This window comes from Podarcis vaucheri (assembly GCF_965113315.1).
Source record: "Podarcis vaucheri genome assembly, chromosome: 1".
NCBI lineage: Eukaryota > Metazoa > Chordata > Lepidosauria > Squamata > Lacertidae > Podarcis > Podarcis vaucheri.
Genome location: NC_138759.1, coordinates 13,135,145 through 13,149,950, shown reverse-complemented (window position 1 = coordinate 13,149,950; position 14,806 = coordinate 13,135,145). Strand labels below are relative to the sequence as shown.

General features: G+C 45.8%; 1 protein-coding gene across 5 annotated transcripts in view; it reads right to left on the bottom strand.

Annotated features, from left to right (window-relative positions):
* CEP170B (centrosomal protein 170B) overlaps positions 1-14,806 on the bottom strand; it is an 80,874-nt gene that overhangs the window by 62,143 nt on the left and 3,925 nt on the right. For all 5 annotated transcript variants that reach the window (XM_082216525.1, XM_082216529.1, XM_082216528.1 and 2 more), the window contains exons 2-3: positions 12,826-12,962; positions 4,603-4,692 (exon numbers count right to left, since the gene is read on the bottom strand). In XM_082216525.1, the coding sequence (XP_082072651.1) occupies positions 4,603-4,692; positions 12,826-12,930 (195 nt within the window). In that variant the 5' untranslated portion in view covers positions 12,931-12,962. The remainder of the gene's footprint in view (positions 1-4,602; positions 4,693-12,825; positions 12,963-14,806) is intronic.

Sequence of the window (14,806 nt, the reverse complement as noted above, 5' to 3'; positions counted from 1 at the left end):
ATTTAAGACTTTATAGGTCAACAGCAACCCTTTGGATTGGGCCTGGAAATTAATTGGCAGCCAATGAGGCATCCTTCGGATGTTATGGACTACAAATCCCATCATCCCTGACCACTGGCTGTGCTGGCTGGAACTGAACAATACCTGGCTAACCGAACACCACACTGACTAACCCTGCCCAGGCAATGCAATAGACACCCTTTACTGCGATTCCTACAGTGACACACACACACATACTTTATCCGCCTTGAGAGAGATTCAGAGAGATGCAATTGGTTTTTGCCGTATTTATTGAACAATCCATGTGAGGAGAGGCTTTCAGACTATTCACCCAAGCAGAGTACGAATTCTACACATCTGCAGGCAGCCCACGGAATCTCAAAGTGGTTTGGCATCACAGCAAGGAAGAGACTCTGAAATTTGATAAGCTGGCGATGCTAGAGAGCAGCCGCCGTCTAGTAAATGTGTTTGCTCTGAACTTTAGAGCAGAGTGTTCCCAGACGTCGGCCTGGTGAGCTTTCATAAGTCAAGACCTTGGGCTTTTGAAATAAAACCTATTTGAGGCCCCACGAAGATAACCACGACAAAGCAGCTAACACAGACAGTTCAGCTGGGAAGAGGTATGTTTGTTCTAAGCCCAACAGTGGGCAGCACAGGAAAATGGGGAAAGGCCATAAGATCTGTAATAATAATAAATAATAATAATAATAATTTATTATTTTTACCCCGCCCATCTGGCTGAGTTTCCCCAGCCACTCTGGGCGGCTCCCAATCAAATGTTAAAAACAATACAGCATTAAATATTAAAAACTTCCCTAAACAGGGCTGCCTTCAGATGTCTTTTAAAGATAGGATAGCTGCTTATTTCCTTCACATCTGATGAGAGGGCATTCCACAGGGTGGGCGCCACTACTGAGAAGGCCCTCTGCCTGGTTCCCTGTAACCTCACTTCTCACAATGAGGGAACCGCCAGAAGGCCCTCGGCGCTGGACCTCAGTGTCCGGGCTGAACAATGGGAGTGGAGACGCTCCTTCAGGTATATAGGACCAAGGCCGTTTAGGGTTTTAAAGGTCCTGTATACCTGTAATAGAGCATAGCTCAGTTGGTAGAACATGAGACTCTTTAATCTCAGGGTCAGGGGTTCAAGCCTCACGGTCAGGGGTTCAAGGCTGCATTGCATGGGGTTCACTAGATGACCCTACAATTCTATGATTCTATCTGCACTGCATACAGATCGCTTTAGGTTCAATCCCAGCCATCTCCAGGTAGCGACTGGAGTCTCACACTGAGCTAGGTGTATAAGGCAGGTTGCCATGTTCCTAAAATGACAAGAGTACAACAATACAGGCAGCACTGCAAGCATCTTGAGATCTAGGAGCCAAGGATGCCAGGATGGGCAATGACTTCCCTGCCATTAAAAGAGGAGGGTCCCCTTGCAACTGTAGCCCCATTGAATGAGATGCCCTCAAGCCATCTGCTAGGGGAGTTTAGGGAAGGGAAGGTCAACCTGCAGGGAGGGAAGCTGTCCCTTGGTGGAACAGGCTGCATCCCACTGCAGGGTATTCAAGGTGGAAAGCTCACTGTGCAGATTTAGCCATCGGTACTGGTCTAACCGTGGTCCCTGCTGTGTGGACTCGAATGAAATCACACAGACTGCATTCTGGGGACCAGACACGCATTCTGGGGACCTCGACATAGCCCCTTCCAATTAGGCCAGCCAAATGGATCTGCCGCTAGCCAAGGCCAGCTAATTGGAGCAAGCCTGGCAAACCGCCTGGAGTGCCAAATTCCCAGGGGTACCTAAGCTCCGTTGTGCAAATGTCTTGTAGAAAGAAAGTTATGGCCTGCACTTTTGAAGGACAACACAGAGGAAGTTGGGTAGTTCCTTGGGCTGGATAAGATCCTCCTCTTCCTCTTCCTCTTCCTCTTCCTCTTCCTCCTCCTCATCTGCTTTGCATAGCTTGTAAAAACTTGCGGAATTCAGATTTCTTTCCCTTGCCATTTTCACACAGTGGCAGCTTGTGGCTGCTGGATTAGTTGGGGGTGCAAAGAGGGCACAGAGACAGGTCTGAGTTGCTCTGGTTTTGTCTCCCATCCCAAGGGCCAGAAAGAGAAGCCTAGGGAGCCACATTTGACCCCTGAGATTTTTCACCCAAGGCACTACTGGAGGTCTGCTGCAAAGACAGCTTCCGAGCCCCTGCCCTGAGCCTAAACTACAAAGCCACTCTGCTCATTCAAGGGTGTGCACGTGCAAAGAAACAAATGCCTTCTCTCCACCCTTAAAATGCAAATACGTCGCAAACATGTGCTGGCATGCTGAAAAAGCCAAGCCACATACAGCTGCACTTGGATTTGGAAATCCAGAGCACAAGCAATCTTTTGCAGATGGGACTCGCACAGCAAACAGAGACAGGAAATTATGTGCCGCCGTATGTTGCCACAGCGACAGCACAGATGTAAAACAGTGGGGCTCGCACAAGGTGAAGAAGGGGGTTAGGGGAGCCAAAAGAGAGAGCTCTGTGCACCAGGACATATCTGAAATCATTTAAAATCATTTCACTATGCGCCTTGTGCAAGGTACATCTTTTATGCAAGCTAAGGCCTGTTGCAGACATCAATAACTCTGCTGGGTGGATCCCTTACCTACAGAGAGGAGATTTCATGGGCTCAAAGACTCTGTCCTGCTTCCTTCCTCTCTTTCTTCTTTCTACCCCATCCCCTTTCATTCTTGAAGCTAAACATGGTGCAGCGTGGTTTTGCTCTAACCACGGTTGTGCTCCCAATCTCAATTTGAAACAATGCTTCAGAAGTGGAATTCTGCTTTAGAAGAGTTAGGCCAGGGTTTCCCAAACTTGGGGCTCCAGCTGTTATTGGACTACAACTCCCATCATTCCTGACCGCAGGTCCTGCCAGCTAGGGATGATGGGAGTTGTAGTCCAAAAAAAAAGCTGGAGACCCAAGTTAAAGAGCTGCCATATTCATCTAGCCCCAGCAACAAGGTCTACCCCAGGGATGGGGAACTTCTAGCCTTCCAGATGTTGTTGGACCCCAACCGATTATGGGAGATGGCGTTGATGTCCAGATCTGTACATGCGGTAGAATACAGGGGCAGAGTAGCTCGGAGATTGTCAACCTGGGAGATAGTCATGCATGAGTCAGTGGTTCTGCATGTATCTCTCTATATGAAATACTTGTATTTCCAGTACACAGTCACATTGACTGAGTTCCTCTTCCTTACAGGATCTGTAAAGTCACATTCCTTCTCAGCAAGAAGCTCAGCCCTCAGTTCTTTCATTTCATGCCATTGAAAAATTTTCAAAGCTCATTTCTCCGAAAAGCTTTTTTTTTTTAAAGTGTTTATTTAGTTTTCAAAAGTTTATATACTTTACCACCAACAATACCTCTGATTTATCCATGGTTTCTCTGAAAAGTTGTCTTCTTTTATTTCAGAGGTCAGGTCTTATTTCTTTAGCGATAAAAACTTCCAAATGTTTTCTGATGGAATTACTCCCTTTCTAACAGCCCATTTTTTTAAAAAAAATGCTGCTGTTTATTTTATTGCAGGCAAACTCCGGCCCTCCAGATGTTTGGGACTACAATTCCCATCATCCCTGACCACTGGTCCTGTTAGCTAGGGATGATGGGAATTGTAGTCCCAAACATCTGGAGGGCCGGAGTTTGCCTATGCCTGTTTTATTGCTTACCAGCAGGCGCAGATGCTCCATAGAAAACTATGAACACAGAGAGGAATAAGCAGTATTCAACAAACCTATTTTGCTACTATTAGGGCTTCTGAAATGGCATCTGCTCCAGAGGGTTGTGAGTAAACCTAGGACATATTTAGGCTGCATACAAGGGGAACAGAGGGAGGGAACCGCATCGCATAAGGAGAAATCCTTGTGCCAGCAGAACATTCACCTTAGCAGCACATTGAATGCAACCCAAAACTTTCTACTAAAATTACAAATGAAGCTGCCGGTAAGGCCAAATACCTTAATACAAGGCGAGTCGTAATACAGATAGATAGAATTTAATTTGGACAACAGAAATATCTGAAATACATCAATTGGGAACATAAGAAGAAGAGCTCTGCTGGATCAGTTGAAGGGCAGTATCCTGTTTTCACTGAAGTCAACCAGATGCCTATAAGAAGCCTGAATGCAGATGGTCCTCTGACCTGATCCAGCAACCTCTTCTTAAGTTCTACAGCAGAAGATGCAACTCGGAAGTCTTGTTTCAAAGCAGAACAACCCTTGCCAGCATTGCTACCAGTCAAAATGTCTTTCAGGCCTTTGCAGACCTTCCATAACAGGAGTAGGAAGAGAAGAAAACTGAACGTCTGGCAGATCTAGCCAAAGACTATGAAGCATCTATGGAGGTACAGCTGGGGCTGGCCTATCCATTATACCCAGGGGTTCCACCAAAATAGGCTCACTATCCTTCCATGATTAGCACCAACCCTACAGACTTTGCGCTGAGATGCTTCAATAGCCTTCAGCACATAGGTCTCTGAAGCGCTCCCAGCAAAGCAAAATGGAAACGCACAGCCAAACACCAGCAGGAATGAAGCCATGCCATCCAGCAGCCGACTTCCTTACTTACCCCATTTAAGCTTCCCAAATCCTTCACCCAGTGCTCATCTTTCTCCTTGTCGTAGTTGATGACAGCATGTTGCTTATCCACACTGCGAGACTGGGGGAAGGAAGGCAGAGTTTTGTTTTAATAATAGTTAATTTTATTTTTTTACCAACAACCAAAACACAAACAGTGAAACACCCCCGAGGTGTCTGATACACTGGGTATACATAATCAATAATAACGTATTCAAATCAACCATATGTACAATTCTATATACCTTTAACACTCCTCCCTCTACAAGGTTTATTTTAACTTTTAACATTTTAATTGCCCCAAATTGTTCAAACCTACCGAAATAATTCAATATCTTCTCAAACCTCCTCCTCCTTCTCACTGACCTTAAACCCTTTCATTTTATGTATCTTCACAGTTAGATATTCTAAGATTATAATATTTTTCAATTTTTTCCTCCATTGGTTCACCCCTAGCGGAAGGGGGTACATCATCAATTGCATATCATTTTCAGACTGGAAAACAACAGCAGCAAATGCCAATTGTATTCGCTGAATCCATTCTGGACAAAGGGCAAATAAGAGAGCACAGGTAATTTCTGCTCCCATTGACAACATCCCTAGTCCAGAGTTTTAACACCTCATCTGCATCTGTCTAAGAACAAGGCTACATCAAAACAAAACAAATGTCAAAAAGCAGAGCCATGTTACTTAATTGTGTGTTTTAGGGGGACTCCACACTTCACAGCACATAGCAGCCCCCGGTGCACACAAAGGACTTTGTATAAATTCCTAACATGAGAACTTGCAGCTTCTAATTTGCACAGGGTAAACATTGACACAATCTGCACCCTGCCGACCCTCTCTAAATAAATGGACAGAAACAGGAAGTTAGTCAAAGCCGCTATGCATGTTTTCTTCTAATAGGGCACTCCTTGAATGTGCAATTAAAGCTTCGCAGATGATGAGCAAGTGTTTCTACTGTATTTTTCGCTCTATAGGACGCACCAGACCACAAGACGCACCTAGTTTTTGGAGGAGGAAAACAAGAAAAAAAATTCTGAATCTCAGAAGCCAGAACAGCAAGAGGGATCGCTGTGCAGTGAAAGCAGCAATCCCTCTTGCTGTTCTGGCTTCTGGGATAGCTGCGCAGCCTGCATTCGCTCCATAAGACACACACACATTTCCCCTTAATTTTTAGGAGAGAAAAAGTGAGTCTTATAGAGCAAAAAATACGGTATTTCTCTGCCGCAACCCAGAAGCAGGACCAAGGCCCCAGCACCATCACCACTCAGCAAACTGACAGGATGGGGGGAAATGGATGCAAGGAAGGTTTTTTAGGAATGCAAAAGCCCTGAATACAGGAACATAAGAGCCTGCTGGATCAGGCCAATGGCCCATCTGGCCTGCCAGGATCCTGTTCTCTCAACAGCCAAGCAGGTGCCTGTGAAAAGCCTGCAAGGTAGACATTAACACAACCGCACTCTCCCCACTTGCGATTCCCAGAAACTGGTATTCGGAGCCACAATGCCTCCGACAGTGGAGAGAGCCAAAGGAACAGAAGCTGTTAAGTGATGGAGAGCTCCTTTCCATAAACATTATGGGACACTGTCTGCCCTCTAGCCTAGCTATCTGTCTCATCCAGCATGCTGCTACAGTGGCATGGGAAGCACAGGTTTAGCTGCCAACTGTGTCCCTCCAGGCCCCTATTTGGCCAGCGTTAGAAATTAGCTAGGTGCCAGGCGCGTTTTTGCGGCAGGCACAGGTCCAATTGCGACCAAGTGGAGATCTCTGGATGCTAGGCTGGCAACTGGGGGAAGCAAAATGTCACGTAGAGGAGGATCTGAATTATTTTCCTTGAAGTTTGAATTTGTTTTATTCTGGGCTGTTCTATTTGATGTTTTAATGTGTTGTCAACCACACTGACAGTGGTTTTCAAGCAGTGTGCCGTGCCACCCTGGGGTGCCTTGAATGATGGTCAGGGGCACTGCAGGCAACACTAGCCTCTGTCCCTCTTTCCTTCCCTCCCTCCTCTGATGCCCTCTCGCATCTCTGCCGCCCAAAGGCTTGCACAGCTGTTTGTTGCAGCAGCCCTGGCTACAAGTTCCCCAGGCGAATGGTGCCTGTGGGGCTGGCTGGGGGGTGCTTCTCAGGCCCCTGTGGGGCAGTAAGTGGAGGCACCTCTCTTTGGGGGAAGGAGGGTGCAGCTCAGAGACCAGGGGCAACAGCCGCTGCTGCTGCCCAGAGGACCCCCAAGGGAGGGTGTTCGAAAAGAGGTGAAGGGCTACCAGCCCTGCAGGCAAGGGGTAACCTATTTTGTTCAAGTTGGTGTCTATGGTGGTAGCAAACTCCACAGTTTAACTATGCGCTGTGTGAAGAAGCCGTTCCTCACCTGTCCTGAACCTCCCGCCACAACAAACAAGACAAGCAACACAAAGACCAGTATACTAGATACCACTGCAATTCTTATTGCATGATATACATGATTTAGTACAACAAAAACACAATGTGTAAACTTGTAAATATCCTCATGACCACTGCTCCATGTGCATTTTTCTAATCTATGGGTTGTGCTGAAGAAGATTCCAGCGAAACAGTCAGATTATCCGGGATCACTGTCCTGCGTTGTTATTCACTTACTACTTCAGCACCATGAACGCCTAAAAAAAGTTTTACCGTTTAGCCCACAGGATAGCATCTATTATTTTGTTTCAACCATAGACTTATTATACTTCTACGGACTTTCAAAGATTGACAGACGTGTGTTCATTTATTTCAAATATATTAGAGAATTTACAAGTGTACACATTGTGTTCTTGTTGTACTAAATCATGTATATCATGCAAAAAGAATTGCAGTGCTATCTAGTACAGTGGTACCTCGCAAGACGAATGCCTCGCAAGACGAAAGAGTTTTTCGTTTTTTGAGTTGCTTCGCAAGATGAATTTCCCTATGGGCTTGCTTCGCAAGATGAAAACATCTTGCAAGTTTGTTTCCTTTTTCTTAAAACCCAGGGTGCATTGCTTGAAGAGGTGCAGTTGCGACTTGACTGTGCTTCGCAAGACGAAAAATTCGCAAGACGAAAAAACTCGCAGAACGAATTAATTTCGTCTTGCGAGGCACCACTGTATACTGGTCTTCGGGTTAATTGTATTGCTTGTTGCGTCAAGTTTGCAACACAGGGGTTTGTTGTTCTGAGCCTCCTGCCATTCAGTTTCACTGGACGGCTGCGAGCTGTAGAATTACGAGAGAGGGAGAGGAACGCCCCTCTGTCCTCTTTCTCTACACACATTTTACACCCTTCTGTAATTGTCGTGAGTTATCTTCACCATCAAAAGAATAATAATAATAATAATAATAATAATAATAATAATAATAATTTATTATTTGTACCCCGCCCATCTGGCTGGGTTTCCCCAGCCACTCTGGGCGGCTTCCACAGAAACCAAAAAACACTAAAATATCATACATTAAAAGCTTCCCTGAATAGGGCCGCCTTAAGATGTCTTCTGAATGTCAGGTAGTTGTCCATCACCTTGACATCCAATGGGAGGGCATTCCACAGGGCGGGTGCCACCACCGAAAAGGCCCTCTGCCTGGTTCCCTGTAGCTTCGCTTCTTGTAATGAGGGAACCGCCAGAAGGCCCTCGGCGCTGGACCTCAGTGTCCGGGCAGAACGATGGGGGTGGAGACGCTCCTTCAGGTATACTGGGCCGAAGCCGTTTAGGGCTTTAAAGGTCAACACCAGCACTTTGAATTGTGCTCGGAAACGTACTGGGAGCCAATGTAGGTCTTTCAAGACCGGTGTTATGTGGTCTCGGCGGCCGCCCCCAGTCACCAGTCTAGCTGCCGCATTCTGGATTAGCTGTAGTTTCCGAGTCACCTTCAAAGGTAGCCCCACGTAGAGCGCATTGCAGTAGTCCAAGCGGGAGATAACTAGAGCATGCACCACTCTGGCCAGACAGTCCGCGGGCAGGTAGGGTCTCAGCCTGCGTACCAGGTGGAGTTGGTAGACAGCTGCCCTGGATACAGAATTGACCTGCGCCTCCATGGACAGCTGTGAGTCCAAAATGACTCCCAGGCTACGCACCTGGTCCTTCAGGGGCACAGTTACCCTATTCAGGACCAGGGAGTCCTCCACACCAGCCCGCCTCCTGTCCCCCAAAAACAGTACTTCTGTCTTGTCAGGATTCAACTTCAATCCATTAGCCGCCATCCATCCTCCAACCGCCTCCAGGCACTCACACAGGACCTTCACCGCCTTCACTACTATCAGCTGAAAAAACTACACCCTAAAGGCAGAAAGTGTGCATTATGGGCAGTGGGTGTCAAAACCCTACGATGTTTCCCAGAGAAGCTGAGGGGAATGTGCCGACATGAATGAATATGATTTTACACTGACTCGTAGCCTTGGTTTCTTGTGCAATTCATAGAAACGGAAGGAGTTGCCTTACTCCAGGAAATACTATTTGCCCCTCCAGGCCAGGATCCCTCAGTATTGCGTCCTGGTTCTCAAAGGTCACAGGGAGATGTCTTTCACATGCTCCATGGTCCTTCAACGGGGGACTTACTTCTGAGTAGGCCTGGTTAGGACTGTGCTGTAAGAGCACTAACACTTGACAAAATACAAAGCTATCATTTCAAGCCAGCTGGTGCTTCTCAAAAAGGCGCTGCAGTCATTTAGGAATGGATGTGGCATTTGATGAATTGCATCCCCTCCAAATCTACTGCTTAAAGGGTAGGTTATCTATATTTCATTGGGCAATTAATTGCATGGTATGTGCTATTCCAAGCATAAACAAGGAGGCAAAGCAAGGAGGTGGATGTAGCGTCTCCAACTGCTGCAACCTGCCTTGAGACTTTAGAGCGAGAATGATAGGTAATAATTTGAAATAAATGTTTTTTTTACGTACAATGGCACAGATCGTTTTTCTGGATGAAAAGTGGGGGGGGGCACACAGTTCCCTTGTGCTCAAAAAAATATGCATATATGCAGACATATTTCTCTATCAGTCAACAGGTTGCCCACTGAAAAAAGTCCAACTTATATCGCTCCTTTTCCCCCTTTGTGCCGTCAATCATGGCTCACGGACAGGATAAGGGCTTTGGGGGCAATTTTATTAATTTATTCATTTCATGCCATGTCATGTCATTTCTATCCCACCTTTTACTCCAAGGAGTTCAATGTGGTTCGCGTGGTTCCCCTTCCACTTCCTCATTTAATCCTCCACAACAACCCTGAGAGGTTGAAATAACTGTAACCTGACAGGTTACAGGTTACAGGTTATCTGTAACCTGACAGCTTGGTTAGGCTGAGAGGCAGTGACTGCCCCGAGGTCACTCAGCAAGCACCATGGCGAAGTGGGGGATTTGAACTCTGGTCTTCCAATCTGATGCCCTAACCAATGATCCTGGGATGCTCCCATACCTGTCAGCTGCAGCACAGGTGGCATCAAAGCATCCTAGTGCATTTGGGTAATTTTAATCTTTGGAATCTTTTAATCTTTAATCTCTGGGAGAAGAGCTCCTGCTTAGCATTCTATGCAAAAGGTGCCAGGTTAAATTTCGCCAGGTAGGGATGGGAAATATTCATTGCCTGAAACTCTGGAGAGCCGCTGCCAGTCAGTGCAGACAACACTAAGCTATATGGACAAAGTATGAGGACACAGTATAAAGTCCTTACCCAAATACTTAACTTCTGCATCAGAATATTCCTATCCTGCCTTTGGAACAACAACACCAATTTCAAAACCCAAATAGCCATTAAAACAAATTTGCAAAACGAAAACACAAACACAGAAGCAGGACATAAAACAACCCATTTGTTAAGCGGCTTCTAACATGCACCTAACCTTCAATTCCTCTTGCAGCATACAAACTTTCCACACACACGCTCTTTGGGCATCATTATACTCTTGTTCACTGGATCCCTAATAAATGCAAGACATGCAGCTTCAGTCCTGTGCAGTTCCATTGGTTTCAATGAGGCTTACTCCCTAGTAAGCCTGTTTAGGGTAAGCCTACGGCACCTACAGACACTTTGAGGGAGACCTGCCTATCCCCTCCACAGAACTTCTGACACCCATGACTTGATCTTTTGGCGCAAGCACACAAGCCCGGAACACTGGGTGGACATGTGCGATCTCTGCAAGTCTGGGAGCATTTCCAAATCTAAATACAACACTCAAAGCAGACACCCCACTGCATTTCTGGCACACAAAGAGTGGCAGAATTCAGCCTGCAACAGGCACTAAGCACCTACCCTCCCCCAGGAAAAGAGCAAATGCATGCTCAGTTCTCCCCTAAATATTCTAATCACAACCTGAAATTCAGCAATACATGCTTCTTAATCCTCACAAATATTTTAAGTATTTCCAAGCCGTAAAGTAGGCCCAGAAGGTTTCCTGAAAGATTAAACTTTTTTTCCCAACAGCAAAATTTATTTAAATACCCAAGCTTCGAGACTACCACCTTCTCCAGGCTCCATATTTCCCCCAGCGACCTATCTAAATTCATGGATGAAATCAAAGCAAACATAGGTTAAGTACAGAATGTGTGCAGAAGAACGATGCTGAGCACCCACTTACAAATGCTTTTTTTTTTTTTTAAAGCTACACATGCAAGTTGGGATGCTTGCTTGGATGAATGGAACAGTTATAAAGATGAATGAAGAAGTGCTGAATCAACTGAATGGTGTTAATCCATTCATTCTTATACTGTCCCGTCTTCCAAAGGAGCTCATCAAAGGCCCTTCTTCAACACACACAGAGAATTTATCCTAACAAACCTATGGGGTATATTAGGCTGAATGACAGCAAGCAGCCCAACATCACATAATAAGCTGAGCATCTGAGAGGGGATTTGAACTTGGCTGCCCCCATTCGAAGTGCAACACTCAAACCACCACACCACGCCAGAAATCACAATTTCTGTACTCTTTCACTGCTGATTCACACAAGGTTTCCCTCAAGGTTTTCTTTCTAGCAGTTTTGATCACTGGGAAAATACATTAGTTGGTGATATATCGTGAAGCTGAAAACCAGCTATCGCCCAGCCCCAGTCCTGCTGCACAAAAATCCATGTCTGGCTACACTCTCTGCCTTCCACGCACCTTCCTTTATTTTGAGCTTCCTATATAGGCACCTGGCTGGCCACGCGAGAATTGGACGATATGCCATCGGCCTGATCTAGTTGGTTCTTCCTGGTGCTCAGCATAATTTATCCTAATTTATTATTTATTGTATTTATGAATCTCACCCTTCCTCCAACAGAGCCCAGGGGCAGGGTATGAAAAAAGATAAAGAACCAGTGATTTAAACAAATACAGAACTGAAATATTCATAAGAAGAACCTTCGCTTGCGGGGGGGGGCGTGTATTTTGCTACCACTGTAGAACCATCCAGTCACAAATCCTTGTCGATCTACTTCCGGTTGCCCAGAGATCTACCTATAAATCCTAATCTACCTTTCACTAATCTAACTCATGAGTTTTACTAAGGCGCCTCAGGCAGATTCCTAGTCAATCAGTCTTACTATTTATCCCCTGCTGAAATATGGGGATAATGTTTAATTATTTATATTGTAAGAAAATTTATAAACCTCCCTCTCTCTCTCTCTCACTCACTCTCTCTCTCTCACACACACACACATGTATATGTATGTATGTATATATGTATATATTGTGGTGCTATACAAAACAACCATCAAAATAAAAAAGTTAAATAAAATTTAAAAAAATACAGAGCAAACAACCACTCCTGGATCAATTCTGTAAAAACTCTCAAAGAAATGAAAAGAAAGAAAAAAACATTTTCAGCAGGTGATAAAATACCAGGATTGCAGGTGCCAAGCTAATTCCAACAGGAGCAAATCACTGGTGTCACCATGCTAAAAGTCTTTGTCCGTATAGAAATAGAGCAACTACAAATACCACCAAATTTTGAGCACTCAGATACGCTCTGTACATAGACCATAGCATTTTCAGTTTGGGGGCACATGCTAAGTTCTACTATTGCATTTGGAGTCTCAAGAAAAATCCGTATTTGAAGCACTCACACTACTTCAACAGTAAAGTCAGGACCCTTAGCAAACTAAAGTTCCCGAGGTCTCCAGAACTGTTAAAAAGTGTGTACTACAAGTGTTCTAAATGTATGAGGGGGGGTTGTGTGTCCTTGCTCTTTTTCAGAGATAAAACCCAAGTTGTGCTAATTATGAGAACGAAGGCATAATCACTTACCTGGAGCATCAGCTCACAGTCTTCTCTGCCAACAAATATCATCTCCCGAGGGAGCCGGTGGCGAATGCCTGCACTGCTCACCAGAAACCATGACGTCACACTCATTTTGGTGTTTGGCACTTCAACTTTTCACCATCCTAGAAGAGAGAGACAAAAAAGTTCCAGGAAAAAAATGTGGACCAACAAAGGCAAACAAACCATGTCAAGTGTTAGGAGCACAAAAAGCATGACCACTAATCCCTTTACCACAGCATATGAGAACAGATTTCAAGATCTACTTTGCTTTTTACTAATACGCAAATATCTATCAACTGGAGCATGCATTTAGGATTGAAGCATCCTGAGCCCAGGAATTTGTTGTGGGTACCAAAACTGAACCGAGATCACAGTCACAAAAACCCGCTCCTGGTTAGATATTTTAAATAACTGGGAGTCAGAAATCCCTGCAGATCTACTTCAAAATCACCCAGAGATGCACCAACAGTACAGATCTTAATGCACCCTTTGCCCACCTCTGGTCCTCCAGGTGCAGGTGTGCAGAAATTTGGAGCTGCAGTTCGGCAACATTTGAGATCCAGATATTCCCCAGCCCCATTCTTTGCTGACCAAGACCAGTTCTCCAAGGTTTCAGACCAGGGAGTTTCCCAACCTGGAAATGCTCGAGAAGGAACCTGGGACTTTCTGCGGGCAAAGCAAATGTTCTACCACTGAGCCAGGGAGCCTCCCAACTCTGGTAGTTCACAGAGTTATTATAAAAGGGAAATGTAGAAAATATCCACCCAAAGCCAACCAGGAAGACAAACAAGGGTTCGCTGAATTTATAAACCACTTCCCACAACAAAAAGTCCTGAAAAGCAAGACTTTTTACAGCAAGAATAAAAAGCCTATTAAAAACACAGAACAAAAAGATCCACTCACTGGTGATGTCCGATTGCCGAGGAAAACAAAAACAGACTTTGCCTGGCACTGAAACATGGCAAAGTTGGCACCAGGAGGGCCTCTCCAAGGAGAGTATCAGTGGTGGGCAGAAATGGCCCCTTCTTTCATCACCATCCTCGGAGGTGACACATGAAAAAGGGCTTCCGATGACAATCTCAAAGCCCAGGAAGTTCAGTATGAGCCAAAGCCCACCAGACATCAAGCCTGGAATCATGCTTAAAAGCCCTTGAGCTTGGGTCTTGAACACCTTATAGCAGTTGTTTTCAACCAGTGTGCCTTGAATGATGGTCAGCAGTGCCACGGGCAACACGGGCCTCTGTCCCTCTTTCCTTCCCTCCCTCCTCTGATGCCCCCTTGCATCTCTGCCTCCCAAAGGCTTGCACAGCTGTTTGTTGCATCAGCCCTGGCTACAAGCTCCGCAGGCGAATGGTGCCTTCCCAGGCCCCTGTGGGGAAATTTGAGGAGGCACCTCTCTTTGGGGCAGCGGGAGCAGCTCAGAGACCAGGGGCGGCAGCTGCGGCTGCCCAGAGGACTCCCAAGGAGAAGAGAGGAGGCCGAGGGATCACTCCCCAAGGCAGGGTGTTCGAAAAGCGGCCAAGGGCTGCTGACTCCCCAGGCAAGGAACGACATAACTGGGCTCCTGAGCCCCGCAGGGGTACCACAGAAAAAATGTAGTTAGTCAAGGGAGCCATGGACTCAAAAAGGTTGAAAACCTCTGCCTTATAGACTTTTTTAAAAGCAGCCTTTCTCTTGGCCACGCTGAACTTTCAGTGCTAGGAGGGTTTACATGCACAAAGCATCCAAGAAGCTGAACACAAAAGGAGAACGGAGGCAAGGAAAACCCAGAATGCGCACAGAATTCCGTGCACAACATCCACACACAGAAACAGGCAGAGCAGGTCATACGGAACAAGCCAGTCTATGTCTCTGGGATAGATTAGAGTTGAGTGCCTTCCTTCCTGGTTACCACCTGCGCCTCACCTGGAAGGCCCACTTGATGCTCTAGGGAAAACCAAAGTACGGAGAGGCATTTCAAGTTTTG